The 15,704-nt window shown below is 42.9% G+C and overlaps 1 protein-coding gene across 3 annotated transcripts; it reads left to right on the top strand.

Moving 5' to 3' along the window:
- The first annotated feature begins 261 nt into the window (after positions 1-261).
- On the top strand, positions 262-13,602 carry tango2 (transport and golgi organization 2 homolog (Drosophila)). 3 transcript variants are annotated; one of them, XM_060054173.1, is made up of 10 exons: positions 262-413; positions 1,087-1,210; positions 5,050-5,138; positions 6,418-6,537; positions 7,082-7,199; positions 11,284-11,351; positions 11,598-11,745; positions 12,052-12,153; positions 12,247-12,410; positions 12,539-12,679. In XM_060054173.1, the coding sequence occupies exons 2-9, from the start codon at positions 1,155-1,157 to the stop codon at positions 12,362-12,364; spliced, it is 819 nt and encodes a 272-aa protein (XP_059910156.1). In that variant the 5' UTR covers positions 262-413; positions 1,087-1,154; the 3' UTR covers positions 12,365-12,410; positions 12,539-12,679. The 3 variants fall into 3 exon arrangements, with proteins under 3 accessions (XP_059910156.1, XP_059910154.1, XP_059910155.1); XM_060054171.1 differs by lacking the exon at positions 12,247-12,410 and having other exon boundaries at positions 12,539-13,602; XM_060054172.1 differs by lacking the exon at positions 12,247-12,410 and having other exon boundaries at positions 268-418; positions 12,539-13,602.
- Positions 13,603-15,704: the final 2,102 nt, after the last annotated feature.

Here is a 15,704-nt window from a genome sequence, read left to right as displayed (position 1 = left end):
GATTGAATACTTTTACTTTGCAGAACAGATCAATTAAATAAATCAATTAATCTCGCTGTGGTTCAGCTTTAGATATCAGAAATCAGAAAATAACAACTTTAAATAATAATCTCACAGATGGCAATTATACATTTTATCAAAATTCAGTGATATTAGGCATCAACATTTCAGAATTTCATAATCCACGTCGAAAGGGTGTTTGTTGTTTTGATCGTTTCACGTTTTGTTTGACAGCCTTGCCTTTACAGGTGCCGTAAAGCGACCGCCATGGCGCATGCGTAGTATAGATCTGTCAGGACCGGACTGACTGCTCGAGTTGTTGTTACTATTTAATTGCACTCGTCAGACATTCAAGGTTTCAACAGCAAGTTAAGGCTTGCGGGGACTGTAACATCTTCGTAGTTGCAATACGTGTAAGGAAAGTAGAAGTATTTTTAAACAAAGCAAAACACCAAACTTTGTTGTCCTTACAATGTTTTAATAACAGTGTGCTTTGTGGAGGAGGGGGGGGGGGGGTATGTGCGATCCTTTGGCTACGCGACAGCATACTGTTGATACAACAATCTGCTAGCAAGCGAGTTGTTTTTCCAAAAATAATTGCATCTTATTTCTATTTTGCGAAGATGTATTTATCAGTGGTTACGTCAACGTGTCGGTCAGTTGCCACTCGTTCACAACTTCTTACCTGTAAGATCATACGTTTCTGAAGTGCTTTCGTTATGTCATGGTAATGCACTTGGATGACTAAGTAAGTCACGCTCGGACAACTCTTGCCTTACTCGTGTTTCAGTTTGTAACTTACTCATTTGTCCGAGTTCCCTATTTAGTTTAGCCTCATGTCATGTGCGACCCATGATTCGCATTGTACATCTCCTTGGTCCAGGCACATCGTGATACCAGTCTTATCTACTAACGGATGGTCAATCCACTTTTTGCACACGCAGCCAAGCTATGCTTTCTGTGATGATGACTGGCATGAACTTCCACCATACCTTTAATCATGTGGCCCTCCTAAAACACACAGACTAATACTAATTTATCCATGCAACACTCAATCATACCTGTCATGTTTGTCTGATTTCTTAGATGTGAACATGAGCACGCCTTGAAAGTAACTCTGGACTGTACAAGCCGTCGCTCCTTCATCATCCCTCATGTGCATACTCTTTTTCAAGTTTGACCCGCGGCCAGCATCCAAAAATGCCTACAGGTAGGACTTCACCAACTGTTATTTATGCACACTTTGCCTATCTTATGTAATTTTACATAGACGCTATTCTTAACTGCACATATTGATATGATATGATATGAAAACTTTATTTCAGACTCAAGTCCATAAATAGTACAATACAAATACAATACAAAAATATAAAAAGTCAGTTAATATACAAACATTTCAACCAGTGCACCCTCAGGCTGGAGGTATAGCGAGCACAGCTCAGAGTGGGATATTGTATTGCATATTATTGTAAATACTGAGAGAGCCATCCGTTCTGTATTTATTTTATCGTACTTTGTCTTATCCTACGCTATTCTTTCAACTTGTGCTAACCTTTTGTGTGACCATCCTGAACTTTTGAGTTCACATTCCGTTTTCCTCATCAGAACATTCTGGCTTCGGGCCGTTGTAAGCCTTAGGAGTGAGCGGGGATGGTTTCAGTTCATCATGAACCAGGAGGGCTGCGTTCTCCCGAATTAAAAAATCGTCCTACCGATAAAGGGTAGCAATTCAAAACTCAATTGGGAATTAAATTGATCCCCAGACAAGCCATACTCCTTTAAATTAGAGGAACGCAATCTTGCTATTTGGATTTTCTCACGAGGCTACCCTTTGGCTCCTGAAACATCTGTATCTCCTGCATCAGGTGGTGTATTTGTCTGCTACTGTGTTTTCCTAACCTCTTCATAACTAGGTCTGTTTCTAAGGTTTTATAACATACCCAAAGTAAATAGAGCAGTGGTGGCAAAGGTACACACATGCTTTACCCAAGTAGAAGTACATGTACTAGACTCTGGTAAAAGTACTGATTCAACTTCTTTACTTAAGTAAAAGTGAGAGAAAAAAAAGGTACAAGCTCTGATATACAGCTCTGATAAAGTCTAAAGTATTAGCCCACTGACCTTTCTACTGGCTGTTTCTGTGCAAAGCTAACTGACCGTCACGTCATATTGATATAATTCGGAGAGTGTTAAAGTTAAACCATTATAACTTCAAATAAAATAAATGGAAAATAATGAACATTAACTTAACGCCAATGTGCAAATCCGTTTTCAATGTCAGCAACATATCATGTGTGATATGCACCGATGGCTTCACCAAGGGAACGTCTTCATTATGTGTAATTGGTCCTGTCCATTTAGGTTGAAATCAGTCTTGATGTGGGGAAGGTGTGCAATGATGCAAGATACAAAAATAATTGATAATTCCCCTCAAATGCATTAAAATTAAGGTACAATTTTTTGTTTATTCCAAGGAGTAGAAAGTGTTCACATTTATTTATTTTTTGTGTTTTATGCGATCTTACACAACTTTCACAAAGCAACGAGGGTATGACATCTTTTTTTGTTGATCAGCGAGTCTTAGTCAGAGTGATATTGCTTGGACTTTTGGTAAATTGTTACATGCTTATTGGGGTTGACTGCTTTCCCATATGTTTAACTGCCTTATGACGTATTTGCAATTAGGAGGGAGAGGCTTTACCTGGTACTGGGTAAATGAAAAAAGGGAAGAATTTAATCGGATGAACTTTGAAGGGAAACACAAGATATATCTAATGTCATTTAGCTGTTGCCTAGAATCAGACGAGTTAAATTCCAATTCGTAAATTGTGTTTCCAGAAGGGGAGATGGCTGGATTAGCCTTTCTGTCCGTTAGCCACTTACATTGCCTTGTAGAGTCACAGTAGCCTAGCTAATGTAGCCCTTTAATAAAAATCGGGGTCAGCATCCTAGTTCCGCCTATTTTATCTGCGCTCTGCCGTAAGCGATAACTTTCCTACAGCAGGCGTTGCAGACTAGTTGACAAAGAAACATTCACTGTGTTCACGGTGAGGTGTAAGGTCAGCTCCTGGAGGCAGTTCTGTGGTTAGCCTCAGTTCGTCTCTCTCTGTGCCGTGTCCTCTGAGCGTCGGGTTGGCTATCAGGAGTTCAGAGGACCGCACCACCTAACTCAAAGCTCAGGAGAGATGAAATGTAGGCAAGGCGGATATCGCTGTCTGATAACAAGGAAAGACTTGTTGGGAGAGTCTGAGTCCCTCATTGGTGTTGACATCAGCACTGAGGGCTAGCAAAAAACAACATTTGCAAACCACTGTAATCAAAAAATTGACCTAGCTCACTAATGCGTTGGAATCATCTTTCTTAGTTCTTAAATAAGAAGCAACTTTTTAAGTGTTCTAAACTTAATAATGTATTTCTAAATTTCATTCAATCCCTCCTCCAAGTGGCCTCTAGCCAGCTGTTGGTGATCCTACCATAGATGAGCTTGCCTCTACATCCCCTAATTATCATTCAACCTTTCCATGCGTAAGCGTTTGCCACAGTCGTTTCCTTGTGTGCTTTGGGGACGTTAGAATGCTGTGCAAATCTGCCGTTAGTCCTGTGATCTCTTATTGAGTCTATGCTCCAGACATGACCGGTCTGTGCCCTCACCACAAGATGAATGAGGATATTGTAAGAAAAACACAGGATGTTTGTTATTGCTTCTCTGGTAGCTCGATTAACCTTCTAGAGACTCATGGGGATGACCTTTTAACTTATACGGCAGAAAGATGGCAAACAATTATTAATATTTCAAATGGTTTTGTGTCTGCTGTGGTTCCTGCCTAACACCGTAACCAGACTTCTGCCATGTTAAGGATTATTAAAACATTTGGCCAGGAGGGCCTTAGGGTTAGTTCTTAGCCTTTGATTGTTTGTGTTTGTGAGCACCTGCACTGCAACTGCAAAAGCCTTTTCTCTCAATACCGATTATGTAAAAAGTGGTCTCAGTCTTTTCTTGATCAACCACCAACCGAATTGACCTGCAGACTTATCTAGGTAAACCACAAGCTCACCGGACACGTTCTGCTTTGTGAGCTTTGTCCGGAGGTCTAGAGCTGCTTTCAGTGCCCCTGTTTCCTAGCCGTATCCAGCCTTTGATGCTCTTCTCTGTGGGCATCATCAAAGGGGGTCCTCCTGCCAGCCCTCCACCTCCCTCCTCCAATCCGCTGGAGCCCACTCCGCCTATTGCAAAAATGAATACCGAAATTCTGTACTTTGAGGCCCCTAGCAGAACAGTGTGGCTCTAATGCCTCCACCCTTTCAGACGGCGGAGTACCGATAAAAGGTAATCGGTACTCCAACGGCGGAGTACCGATAAAAGGAGCAGCACAGCACGCTTGTTTTGGGACCCTGTGCAACTTTTGACGGCGGAAACGCCAATATAAGCGAACCGTGGCGCACCGAACCGAACCGCACCGGTCGGTGGAAATAACTGAACGGCTGGGAGAGAGGGAGAGGGAGAGGGAGAGGGAGAGGGGGGGGCAGCAGCCGACAGCTCCGCAGTGACTCCCAGGGACAGTCACTGCAGAGATTCTGGCATCTACAATCAATCAACCCAAGGCCTTCCGCCAGCTCATTACCATAATTATAAACCCCCAGACCCCCAGAAATGGATTTGGGAGATGGATTGGGAGGACACAACACTTAGTTCTCAGATGACAGAGAGAGGTTACTATTATTTCAAATTGAGTTCATCTAAGGCTCTGTTCAAAGTGTGAGGATATATGCACGTTCATGGGTTTCGACAAACAATGTGGGGGGGAGGAACAAAGATAAGGGGAGAAGTGATAAGAAGTGGTGGTATGTGAGAGCGTCCTCTGCGCAGAGACAGTTGGGGATCCAAAATGATTGATTCCCCCATGTGACCCTTGTGGAGCCTCTCCAGCTCCTCACCCAAAATGTTCCAACAAGGGTCTGGGATGGAGCAAAAATAGTAAGATCCAATGTTATTCTTTCTCTTTCTATCACTCGACTCTGTCTCCCTCTCATCTCTCCTCGTCTCTTCAGGCTGATTTTGGCTGCAAACAGAGATGAGTACTACAGCAGGCCGACCAAGGCGGCAGACTACTGGGCGTCCAACGGCGATATCCTCAGTGGTGAGTCTGCACTGCAGCTCTGATGAACTGGTAGCGGGGTTAGTAGCATGCCTGTCCATGTTGCCAGCACCAACCAAGTGTTGTTCTTGTATCCAGACCAAGAGGTTTCTGGAAAGAGGAAGAAAAACACCAAGAACCATTGAATATTTATTCATCTGTGGTCGTCTAGTTAGTTTTTCTCAACAACAAACTAACTATCGGCCTTCTTTACCCCTATAGAATCAAGTCACGTCTTCCTGTTTCAGTCGCTGTGGGTCCCCTGCCCTCGGTATACAATCTTTAATTGACCCACGTTCCCCCTCCAATACACTACTGTGCTACTGGCAAGAGAAATCAATCATAGCCTTCTTCGACTGAGGGAGGAAACACAGAGCCCTGCCCCCCCCTCTATAATGGAGCAGTCCGGACTCCTGAAGTGGAAGCCTTAATTGATGGCTGCCTTTATACGGTGCGACGCGTATACATGGTCCAAGGCTCTGTCCTGCTGGAGGAATAGTGTGACAGAGGGAGGTAGTGAGCTGTACTTCCCCCCTCTCTCCCCCTCTCTCCCCCTCTCTCCCCCGCAACCCCCTCTGAGGGACCCAGTTTAGTGCTCCTGCCCGCTCCCAGAGGAGAACCTCCTCTTCCACTTTAGATCAGTGGCAGGACTAAGTGGACCTCTCTGATATTGATCCAGCGGAATCCATGGCGGACACACCTAGTCTAGCTATTGACTGATTCTTACCCCATCCAATTACATTCAAGGCGGCCACTTGTGATTATGATGCAAACTATGGCCGGCAATATGTAATATGCCTGTATTATAGTGATGTATACATAGGGGGTTATGTAATCTACAGAAAAGCAAGCAATAAAACACTTTTAATGCCTTCACGTGGACGAGGGTCCGGCCAAGCCATGCAACTGATTGTCGTAACTATTCTGAACCCTCTTTACGATACCCTTAGTGTTGGCTTGTGCGAGTCAAACGTCATGCATGTCAAACCAAAATAGATCGGGTCTGATAATAATAGGCTGCTATGATTATATGTTACGCTTCATTTTTATGTACTGCTTGAATTGTTTGATAATCAACAGGATGATTGGCAAAACAAGCTAAATATTGTTTTGTTTTGTAATTAAGTACTGGGTAATCATTACTCATTATATTCCTTGTATTATTACTGCGCTTGTAAATAAACTCGTGAATAAAGTATGGAATTGGGGATAATCTCAATCAGACACTGGGACTGGTTGGATACTGTTTCAAATTTCTCATCGGTTACACTATGTTTCCCAGGCCTAGACCTTGAAAATGGCAAGGAAGGTGGAACATGGCTGGGAGTCACCAAGACGGGCAGGCTGGCCACCATCACAAACTACCTGGAACCAAAGCTCAACCCTGACGCCAAAGGAAGAGGTGAGGGAACCAAGTCAAACCAGCAAATCATGAAGGTTTTCATCATGTCCAAACCCTGCTTTTATGAAGGGTTATTAAAGGGTTATGCCTACTCACTTCAATTGCAGTTCTTGATAAGTTACACTGCATTTGTCCAACAAATCTCACTCTCTCTCCTCTCAGTACTGACTATGAGTCTCTCTTTCCTCTCAGTACTGACTCTCTGTGTCCCTCTCCCTCCCTCTTCTCAGTACTGAACCTCTGTCCTTTTCTCTCTCTGCTCTCAGTACTGTGTGTGTGTGTGTGTGTGTGTGTGTGTGTGTGTGTGTGTGTGTGTGTGTGTGTGTGTGTGTGTGTGTGTGTGTGTGTGTGTGTGTGTGTGTGTGTGTGTGTGTGTGTGTGTGAAGATATAGATGTCTTTATGTCTAATGGAAAACGAGCCGGTCATATTGTGAAATTGGATCAAAACATTGACATGTGATCCCATTCAATCGTTAACCTGATCCAGCCAATAACATAGCTCTTCACTACGCTGTGTCTTCTTCCCCCATCCCTCCCCAATCAGGCTTCCTGGTGGCCAACTACTTAATAGACAGAGACCTGGACAGCTTCTCCTACTTGAAAAAGTTGTCGACAGAAGGTCACCTGTACAACGGCTTCAACCTGCTCACTGCCGAATTCAAGTAAGTGGAAGGTGGAGTGAGTACTAGCATCGAAATGGTTACTTCTCTATTTTTAATGCAAGGAACATGCTGTATCCTTATCACACCCTTTGATCAGTTAGTCTTTGGAAAACCAACAAGCGGACATTTTTTAATTAGCGGGGAATTTACTTTTTCAAGCATTTCCTTCGAAGTCATTATAAGTGCCCCTTTTCTTTGGCTAATGGCCTCATTTGCTGTCATTGAATATGCTGTAGATGTGGAAGAAATTCATTTAACACTGGTAAATGGCAGTGGACTCCTTACAGGGCAACAAAGCTTAGCAAAGCATGACAGGATAATTCCCCCCCCCCCCACCCTTAAACATTAATCAGGTGTTTAGGGTGAACAGCAGAGGGGTGTTTGTCATCTTCTCTGCTCCATCACTCTGCGATCCTTCTCTCCAGAAGCCTGCTGTGATTACATTTCCTGACCTAGTGGAGAGAGGCCAAGGAAGAGAGAGAGAGGCCAAGGAAGAGAGAGAGAGAGAGGCCAAGAGAGAGAGAGGCCAAGAGGAAGGGAGAGAGGGAGAGAGAGACAGGGAGAGGGAGAGAGAGACAGGGAGAAGGAGAGAGAGAGAGAGAGAGAAAGAGAGAGAGAGAGAGAGAGAGAGAGAGAGAGAGAGAGAGAGAGAGAGAGAGAGAGAGAGAGAGAGAGAGAGAGAGAGAGAGAGAGAGAGAGAGAGAGAGAGAGAGAGAGAGAGAGATGGAGGGAGGGAGAGGGCGAGAAAGGGAGAGGGGGAGGGATCTCAAAGTGGGCCCCAACAGACAGCCACCATCCAGGAGGCCTCTCCGTGGACATTCTATCGGCATGGCAACGAGTCTCTGGGGTTGTTGTTCAGCCGTCTGGGAGGATGTGGTCCATAACCTTTGGAGGCAGGGGGCCCGGGGAGGGATCATGCCCCCACTCCTCCAGTGGACCTGGGTGTTGTGATGATTATCATATCCTGGTGATGTGAACTCTTGCAGGATCCCCACACTGGGGGCTTTCCCAGCCAATCCACTACACACTCTTACCTCGCTCCACACACACAGTCAGTAGGGCAGACTGTCAGTCAGCCTGTCTTTTTTGATATTGTTATGTTTGCTACGGGTGACTGGCTGTGTGCTCTCTGGCATATTTTCACGGCTGTAGACCACCCCAAACTGTTCTTATTTTGTTTGTAAGATGGGGGTTAGTGGTGGATAGGGGAGGGGCTGTCTCTCTTTTGGTGGGGGGCTCTCTGTAAAGGCATCAGTTGCTGGTCAAAGGCTCTGTGATGGGCTTGTGGGCCGCAGCAGGGGTTGCCAAGTTCATGCTTTGATGCGTTCAGGCCGGTCATCACAACTGGCTCTAATGTTGATCATACCGTACTTATACCGCGGGCGTGTGTGTCTTTGAAGCCAAACCATATCATCCAAGAAATTGTCTTCCCTCTCCCCAATGTCTTCTGAGAAATGTTCCTTCAAGGAAAACAGATCTTTGAGTGAAAGAATCGAAGGTTCGTCGGTTCTAAATAGATGTATAGTGATATGATCAGATACCATCTAACAAGTAAAAACGATTAATTATTGTTTATGTTTAATGACATATTATTGAAACTGCCATACTTTGCCAAGGCTGGTTGGGTTAAATGGAATGTATGGAATGCATGGAGGTCATGTGATCGCGCAGAAAAACCCAACGATGGATTCCAGATGTGCTCGAAACGGTTCTGTTAATTTTGGCTTCAACGTTGTTAATATGGAGTCATATTTTTTATGTTTATTATTCAAATGTGAACACTGATGCGTCGCATTACCCTATTTTTCTGTTTTTGGTATGAAGTCACTCGGGTCCCTTCCAGATGTGTTTCAACCCCACTGTATGTATTTTTTTAACCAAACCAACCCCAACAGACAATTAGAGAGCTGTAATCTGTCTGGAATATTTGAGGATGCATTGGGGCATCTAACAACTATAGTCACGTTCCCTACACTGACACTAATTATTCACGTGTGTGTATGCTAAAGTGGTGTCAAGTTACCCTATGACTCAGTATGTAATCATGCACATTGCTCCATGGCAGGTAAAATCTTAACTTAGAAATTGTGCATGAGATTTGAAGATGAAACATACATTGTGCTTGGAGGTTTGAACTTGGGTCATACATTTTGCTCATCCACTCATATTTCTGAAAGGCCTTCACTCTTTCGAGGAAGAATGTGAAAATTACACTTTTGGTCAAGTTAGGCCATATATTATTCACTGTCATGCTTCCAAGAGGATTAAACCAGCAAAACAAACATGGATGGGATTTCATTTCTGAGACTTTTTTGTTATTTAACGCATTCCCCATTGTATAATGGAAAATGTCATGTGTGTATATCTTCTCTTGTATATCTTGTGTCTGACCTGGAGCTCCTCATGTACTAAAGTAATAGCCGTTCAACGTTTTCAGAGCAATCAACTTTTGAATAGAAGCACAGAATCTCACAAAAACAATTTATTATTTATTTTACAAGTTATTATTTTTACATAACTCTTTAGTATCAAAAAATGTATGTAATAGTAGGGGGCCATTGTCCTGGTGTCAGATACTAGACAAGAGAAGATCCTTTTTCTATTAACACCTGTCTGCCGCCCTTTAATAAAGGCTTTGGTAATGAACACCAACCTCAGGGGATGTTGGCGGTCTATTTTGAGTCCAAATCTGTCAGCCTGTGAAAATAATTTGTTTTTAGAAAATCCTGATAGTCTCGTATAGAAAACCGACGGGAAGCTAATCGGGTTCAACATGTTTCCAGTTGATGACATTACGTTATGAATGAGAGCCTTAACCTTATATTCTTCCAAACATATTCAGCTGTTCCCACAGCAGAGGCAGACGGCATCCAACCAGAGATTGTTTTCTCTATTTTTTTTAAGAAATTCAAACCCAAACACATCAGGGATAATCAATATCTCTGACCGTACCGAGATATTCTCATTCTTCATGAAACAGCCCATCATGGTTTTCTAATGACTAAATCAATGCTCCACACTAAATGTGAAGCTCCCTAAAAAAAAAACAGTTTACGCCTTCATGAAACCGTAGTGCAAAGTAAAGCTGTTCATTTCCCCAAGGATTCCTAACCGACTCTGTGTTTGTGTAGATGATGAGAGTGTCAGAGTTAATGTCAACTCTTTGAAGCCCCGCTTGTCTTGCCAGCTCCACTGCAACAACACAACAGCTGGAAGGAGAGGATATGCACAGCACTGGTCCAACACTGTTCATTAGGGCCGGTCTCCCAGCCAGTGTGTTGATTACCCCTCTGTCCTCCTCCTACTGGCTCTGAATCATGGGGCTCTACCTCCCACTGGCACCTTATCCAGGGCCCAAACACCCCGCAGAGCACATGTCAACATTCAGGGATCTCTCTGTTCTCGCAGCCTCGGCTATCATAAAAAGAGCTTTCTCTCTCTCACTCTCGCTCTCTCCACGGTGCCAAACTGTTTGCCGAGAATTCAACCTTGCAGTCCTGTGCTGCATGTCGTTCCCTCTCTGTTTCAACTTTCCTGTGTTGTGTATCTGTCGAGAAAGGCACTGAAAATCCATAAATAAAAGTATGTAAAACAGGTCAACTGAATAAGTGAACTAAAAAAGGTAAACTCAACTTCCATGAAATGGAATGAATGCACGGTTCTGTTTGTCCAATATTTAGATGCAATTCTGGTATATTTTTTTTGTATGCTCATTAATACATACCGGCTTGCATTGTCTATATATATAGGCGGCTTGAAAGCCGGTTCTGTCTTCATAGTAAATTATTGCTTGTAAGGGTTGTATTACAAAGATCATGGAGGAACACACTGTGGAGGAACGCTATTATGTAACTTTTTATGCTAGTCTAAGGATTTTATACCATATAGGCTGACAAAGGGGCTGTCTTTCAGCAGGAGGACCAGATTCCTTAAACAATCCTGCTGTCAGGACTTTTTAAGTCCCTTTCTGGGCCCTCGAAGCAGAGCTGATCCTTTTGAACTGCAGCGATAAGCAGACATGAAGGGAATTACGTTCCGACTCAAACAGCCACTCTAATTTTCCATTTGACTGTCTCCCACCCAGTGCCAAAGAAGACATTGTGTGTTACTATGGAAACAGAGGGAGCACCCAGCCGATCCGTCTGAAATCAGGTCTGTGTATTAACGGTTGCTCTAGTAACGGTTAAAATTGATACTTGCCTCCCCTGCCGGTCCCCCTGTTGCCCTCCATGATAACCCTGGTCGTGGAGGTCTATGGATTTTATTAGGAATAATGTCACAATCAATGTGGATTTGTCGTTTAATATGTGACTATATTTATTCGACGCCTGTCAATCATGTCTTCCTGTGCACGTGGTGTACGGCCCCTCCCTTACCTGTGCCCCATCTCTCTGCTAGGCATCTATGGCTTGAGCAACTCTCTGTTGGAGACACCGTGGAGGAAACTGGATCACGGCAAGTGCCTGTTCACCAGCGTGGTGGAGCAACAGCTGTCCGGGGACAGACTGGTGCAGGACCTCATCACTGTCCTCAACAACCAGGAGCTGTAAGAGCTGTTTAGTGGTATTTGTGTAACTTTTGGAGCTGTAGACACATTTATCCAAAGTGACTGCATTCAGATCAATAGGGAGCAGGTAGGTCTCTAGGCCTCTTGCTCACTGCTACCAATGGAACACCTGAGCCTTCTGCCCCTGCAAGCACCCCTTTGCGTTCAACTTTTAAAGAACCAAACATGCCTTTCTTTTTTCAAAAGAACCAAGGCGGTATCTACTTCCAGGCCTTTTTGGCTTGTATTTTGATTGTGTGGGCATTATGCATTGGTATAATCGTTGTATGTGTCTCTGCCCTAAAGGACCACAGACCCAGCCATACAGAGACAGGGTCAGGGCTTCGATAATGGGATACTGCCGGCCCTCTCATCGGTGTGTGTTCGCACTCCTCATTACGGCACAAGGTCAGTGTCCTCCAGCTTCCCCTCTCCATGGTTGCCTTTGCTCCTCCGCCTTTCTTTCTATTTCCCCCCTTTTTGGTTATCATATTGTTGCAGGACCGGAGTCTTATTTCACCTCTGTAAGCACACAGTGCAGGTCACGATCTCCAAGGAGGCCTCACGTGGCCTCACACAGTGGAAGACACGTTATGAGGATGTTTGTGGAGTTCTGTAGGGAAAGAAGAATGTTACACTTGGCTCACGCTCTGAAATGCTGGCGGGTAGGCTCACTGTTTACTTAATGCTAGCACTCCAGTTGAACCAGTTAAGGCTAACGGTTTGGGGACGTAGTCAGGTTAACAGTTTATATTATTCTCTGTCCCCCTCTGCTTCTCCCTCTCTCTCCCAGGACCAACACGGTGGTCCTGATAGACACTGCAGGGGCCGTGACCTTCGTGGAACGCACCATGCTCAACTGCGACACCAGCCAGTGGAGCAACCAGAGCTTCCAGTTCCAGCTGCAGGCGTGACCACCGCGCCGCGCGGTCAGACGCTCCCTCGCCACCCGCCAGACTCTGCCTTACAGCATTGCCTCTCCCCACCACCACCACCACTTCCTCCATAGTCCCACTGTTTCTGCCGCTACGTGACCCGGGAATGCTTCAGGGGTATTTTTTGTTTGGATTTTTAAAAGCTGTGAAAGAATTACTTTGCTTATTGTTGCACTATTAATATGGGTTTTGATTTTGGACTTGTTGAATGATGGTGCTTGGAATAGAGTAATGTTGTTGGGATAAGGAAGGGGGGAGGCTGTTGATTGGTTGATTTGATCATTGATTATTTCTGTGGATTGAAACATTGCCAAAGATGTAGGGAAATGTAATTTTTGTCCATATGGGCAAAATATAATTGTTGGTGTTTTTATGTTGACAATGTTATCCAATGCAGATGTGTTATGCTTTCAGATCGTCATTGGTCAACTAGACCACCTCATGTGACAATGTCATGATTCTTTCATGACTGCTTTACTCTTCAATTATGTTAAACATTGTCTTCTTGCAACTAGACCATACCTCGGTTTTTATTACTCTATGATTTAATCTCTAAACAATGCACACATAAAAGAACACAATGAAAAACATTGTCTCAATAATCCCATGATTTTATTTATGGATTTGAATTACCAACAGGTAGCAGGATTCATGCCAAACGTAATTTGTTAAACTTTACTTCTTTGCCTGGCACAGCACTAGGATAGCATATTAGCAGCTAATATTCTATCTACACACATTGCAATACCTTTCAGGCTACAATTGCATTGCATCCTTATTTAAGGGTAATTCATTTGAGTCTGCATGCTACTTTTATTAATTACTGTTTTACCAGTACTGTTGATTGTAGCTGCTTTTGGTATAATGCAATAATGTTTCACCAGTGGAGCCTATTTGTAAAAATAAAATGTATCAAATTGAATCTTGAGGAATGAAGTTGGCTTTGATAGATTAATGTTATAGCTCATATCGGAATCCCAGGCATTGTGTATGAGTTTTATACCTTCCTTCATCAATTTATCAGTTGACTCGCTTGCCACGTGTAATACTGAGAGGATTTTCTGAAGAAGCATCCTTGGTGTCTGGGTTTTGTGTAGAAGGAATGGGACCTGTGATTCTCCTAAAGATAATCTGAAATCAGAGTTGAAGGCAACTAAACTCTGGTACCCTTGAAACACCTTTTTTGAATAAATTCTGAATTGTGTTTCCATGTCTTCCTTGAAACAGAATGCAGCTCTCAAACAGGGAGGGTGTTGAAACTAGACGAGGTTCCATCTAAATATGTAGACTTGGACAAAAAAATACATGGAGGGACTGATCAGTTTCTGAATTGGATCTGAAACTCTTTATTTATGACCTGGCCAAACTCATCTTCCTCTTCTGATGACATCTGCTAAGAACTGCTATAGAACCGACTGGCTAAAATTATTAAGTACAAAATTAATGATAAATATAACCGCAAGCGGGGATTTACCAAGTCTGAGCAAAATGAAAAGTCAAGAACACACTAATGGAAGATATATAAATATGACATATAATTATGAAGGAAAGATGTTGATGTTCCCCTTAATGCCATACTGTGCGTCGCCTTTCAAGTGACTGGCCTGCAGACCAATGGCCGAATGTCATGTTCAGCATTGTCTAATCGGGATTCGAACTCTCAAACTAAGGATCACCAGTTCAAGTCATTATCCCATTGAGCCACTGACAAACCTGAAATGTAGCCTCATTCACATGATCAAAATATCTATTTATAAGCACACAAAATCCAGAAAACTCCACACAACATTTCTCAAATGAATTATGGGCTTTCTTAAAAGCAAATACCTGAAAAATCTTTGAAATTCTGGTGAATTTTTGATTATTTTTGTAGCCTGTGATTCTTTTTATCATGTTTAGCTTTAATATGAAATGGTGGGAAAAGTAAACATTTTTAGAGCAGAACAATAGGGTGAAAAAGAAGCATCTGATTTTAGAGATTAATATGATGAAAGGATTTTGAGTCCAGGTCAATCTCGTAAGGAGAAATAAGGCTAGTTCGTAGTTTTTTTTAAATAGCGCCACCTTTGGGTGCAGTACCACAATTTGGGTTTAGTGGGGGGTATTGGTATCAACCCAATAATAGTCGTATGTTTTTTTATACAATAACAAAATGGTCATATAAGAAAAATGGGCTAACTGCTCCAACTTTATTGGCCAATATTTCTCAAATGGAATCAAGTAAAACAAATTCTGTTCGATGATTTTTGTGAGGCTTTGACTAAAGATTTTATGTGGCGATTTTGGTGAATTTTTGATTCTTTTTGTATTGATTGTATGGATTGATTCTATAGATTAATATCCTGAGAGAATTTTGAGTCCAGGTCAATCTGGTGAGGAGAAATAAGCCTAATTCATGATCTTTTTACAATAGCGCCACCTTTGGGTGCAGTACCACAAATTTGGGTTCATGGGTAGAGGGGGTTATTGGTAACCATACCTGAAAATATCAAGAGTTTTCGACCTACGGTATAGGCTGCAGTAGGACTTTTAAAGAATTTGAGGGGAAAAAAAAACGTTACAGAAACAATAGGGGCCAAGCAGCTTCGCTGCTCGGACCCTAATGAACAATCCAAAATACGGTCTAGAATACAATGTTTTAGGACAATCTTAAAATAAGTTTTTTTGCCTGGCATAGCCAGGCAAAAATAATAGGTTATCTAAGAAAAATAAGAGCATATATTGAGAGTAAAGATTATGGAGCCTGATGTAACCCAGTTTCTAAACCGAGGTGGTAGGTCCCTCAGAGCCGTGTCTACTGGGGGCATATTACAGGAGTTTTGGGCGTATATCCTGTGCACTTACTTTTTTGCTGATGACGTGTGCACTTACTTGGGAATCAATTTGCGTGCAGAAATGCATTTGCATGCAGTCTCCTGGTTGGCGTGTTTATTCAAACACGAAGTATTAAAACGATTTTATTTCACAATTATTGTTACCTATGTTTGGATTGTTGAGAATGTATAGATTACTATTAGGCCTATT

Source organism: Gadus macrocephalus, chromosome 6 (genome assembly GCF_031168955.1).
Source record: "Gadus macrocephalus chromosome 6, ASM3116895v1".
NCBI classification, from domain to species: domain Eukaryota; kingdom Metazoa; phylum Chordata; class Actinopteri; order Gadiformes; family Gadidae; genus Gadus; species Gadus macrocephalus.
Note: the sequence above shows the minus strand (reverse complement) of the source record. Positions and strands in the feature narration are given on the sequence as shown.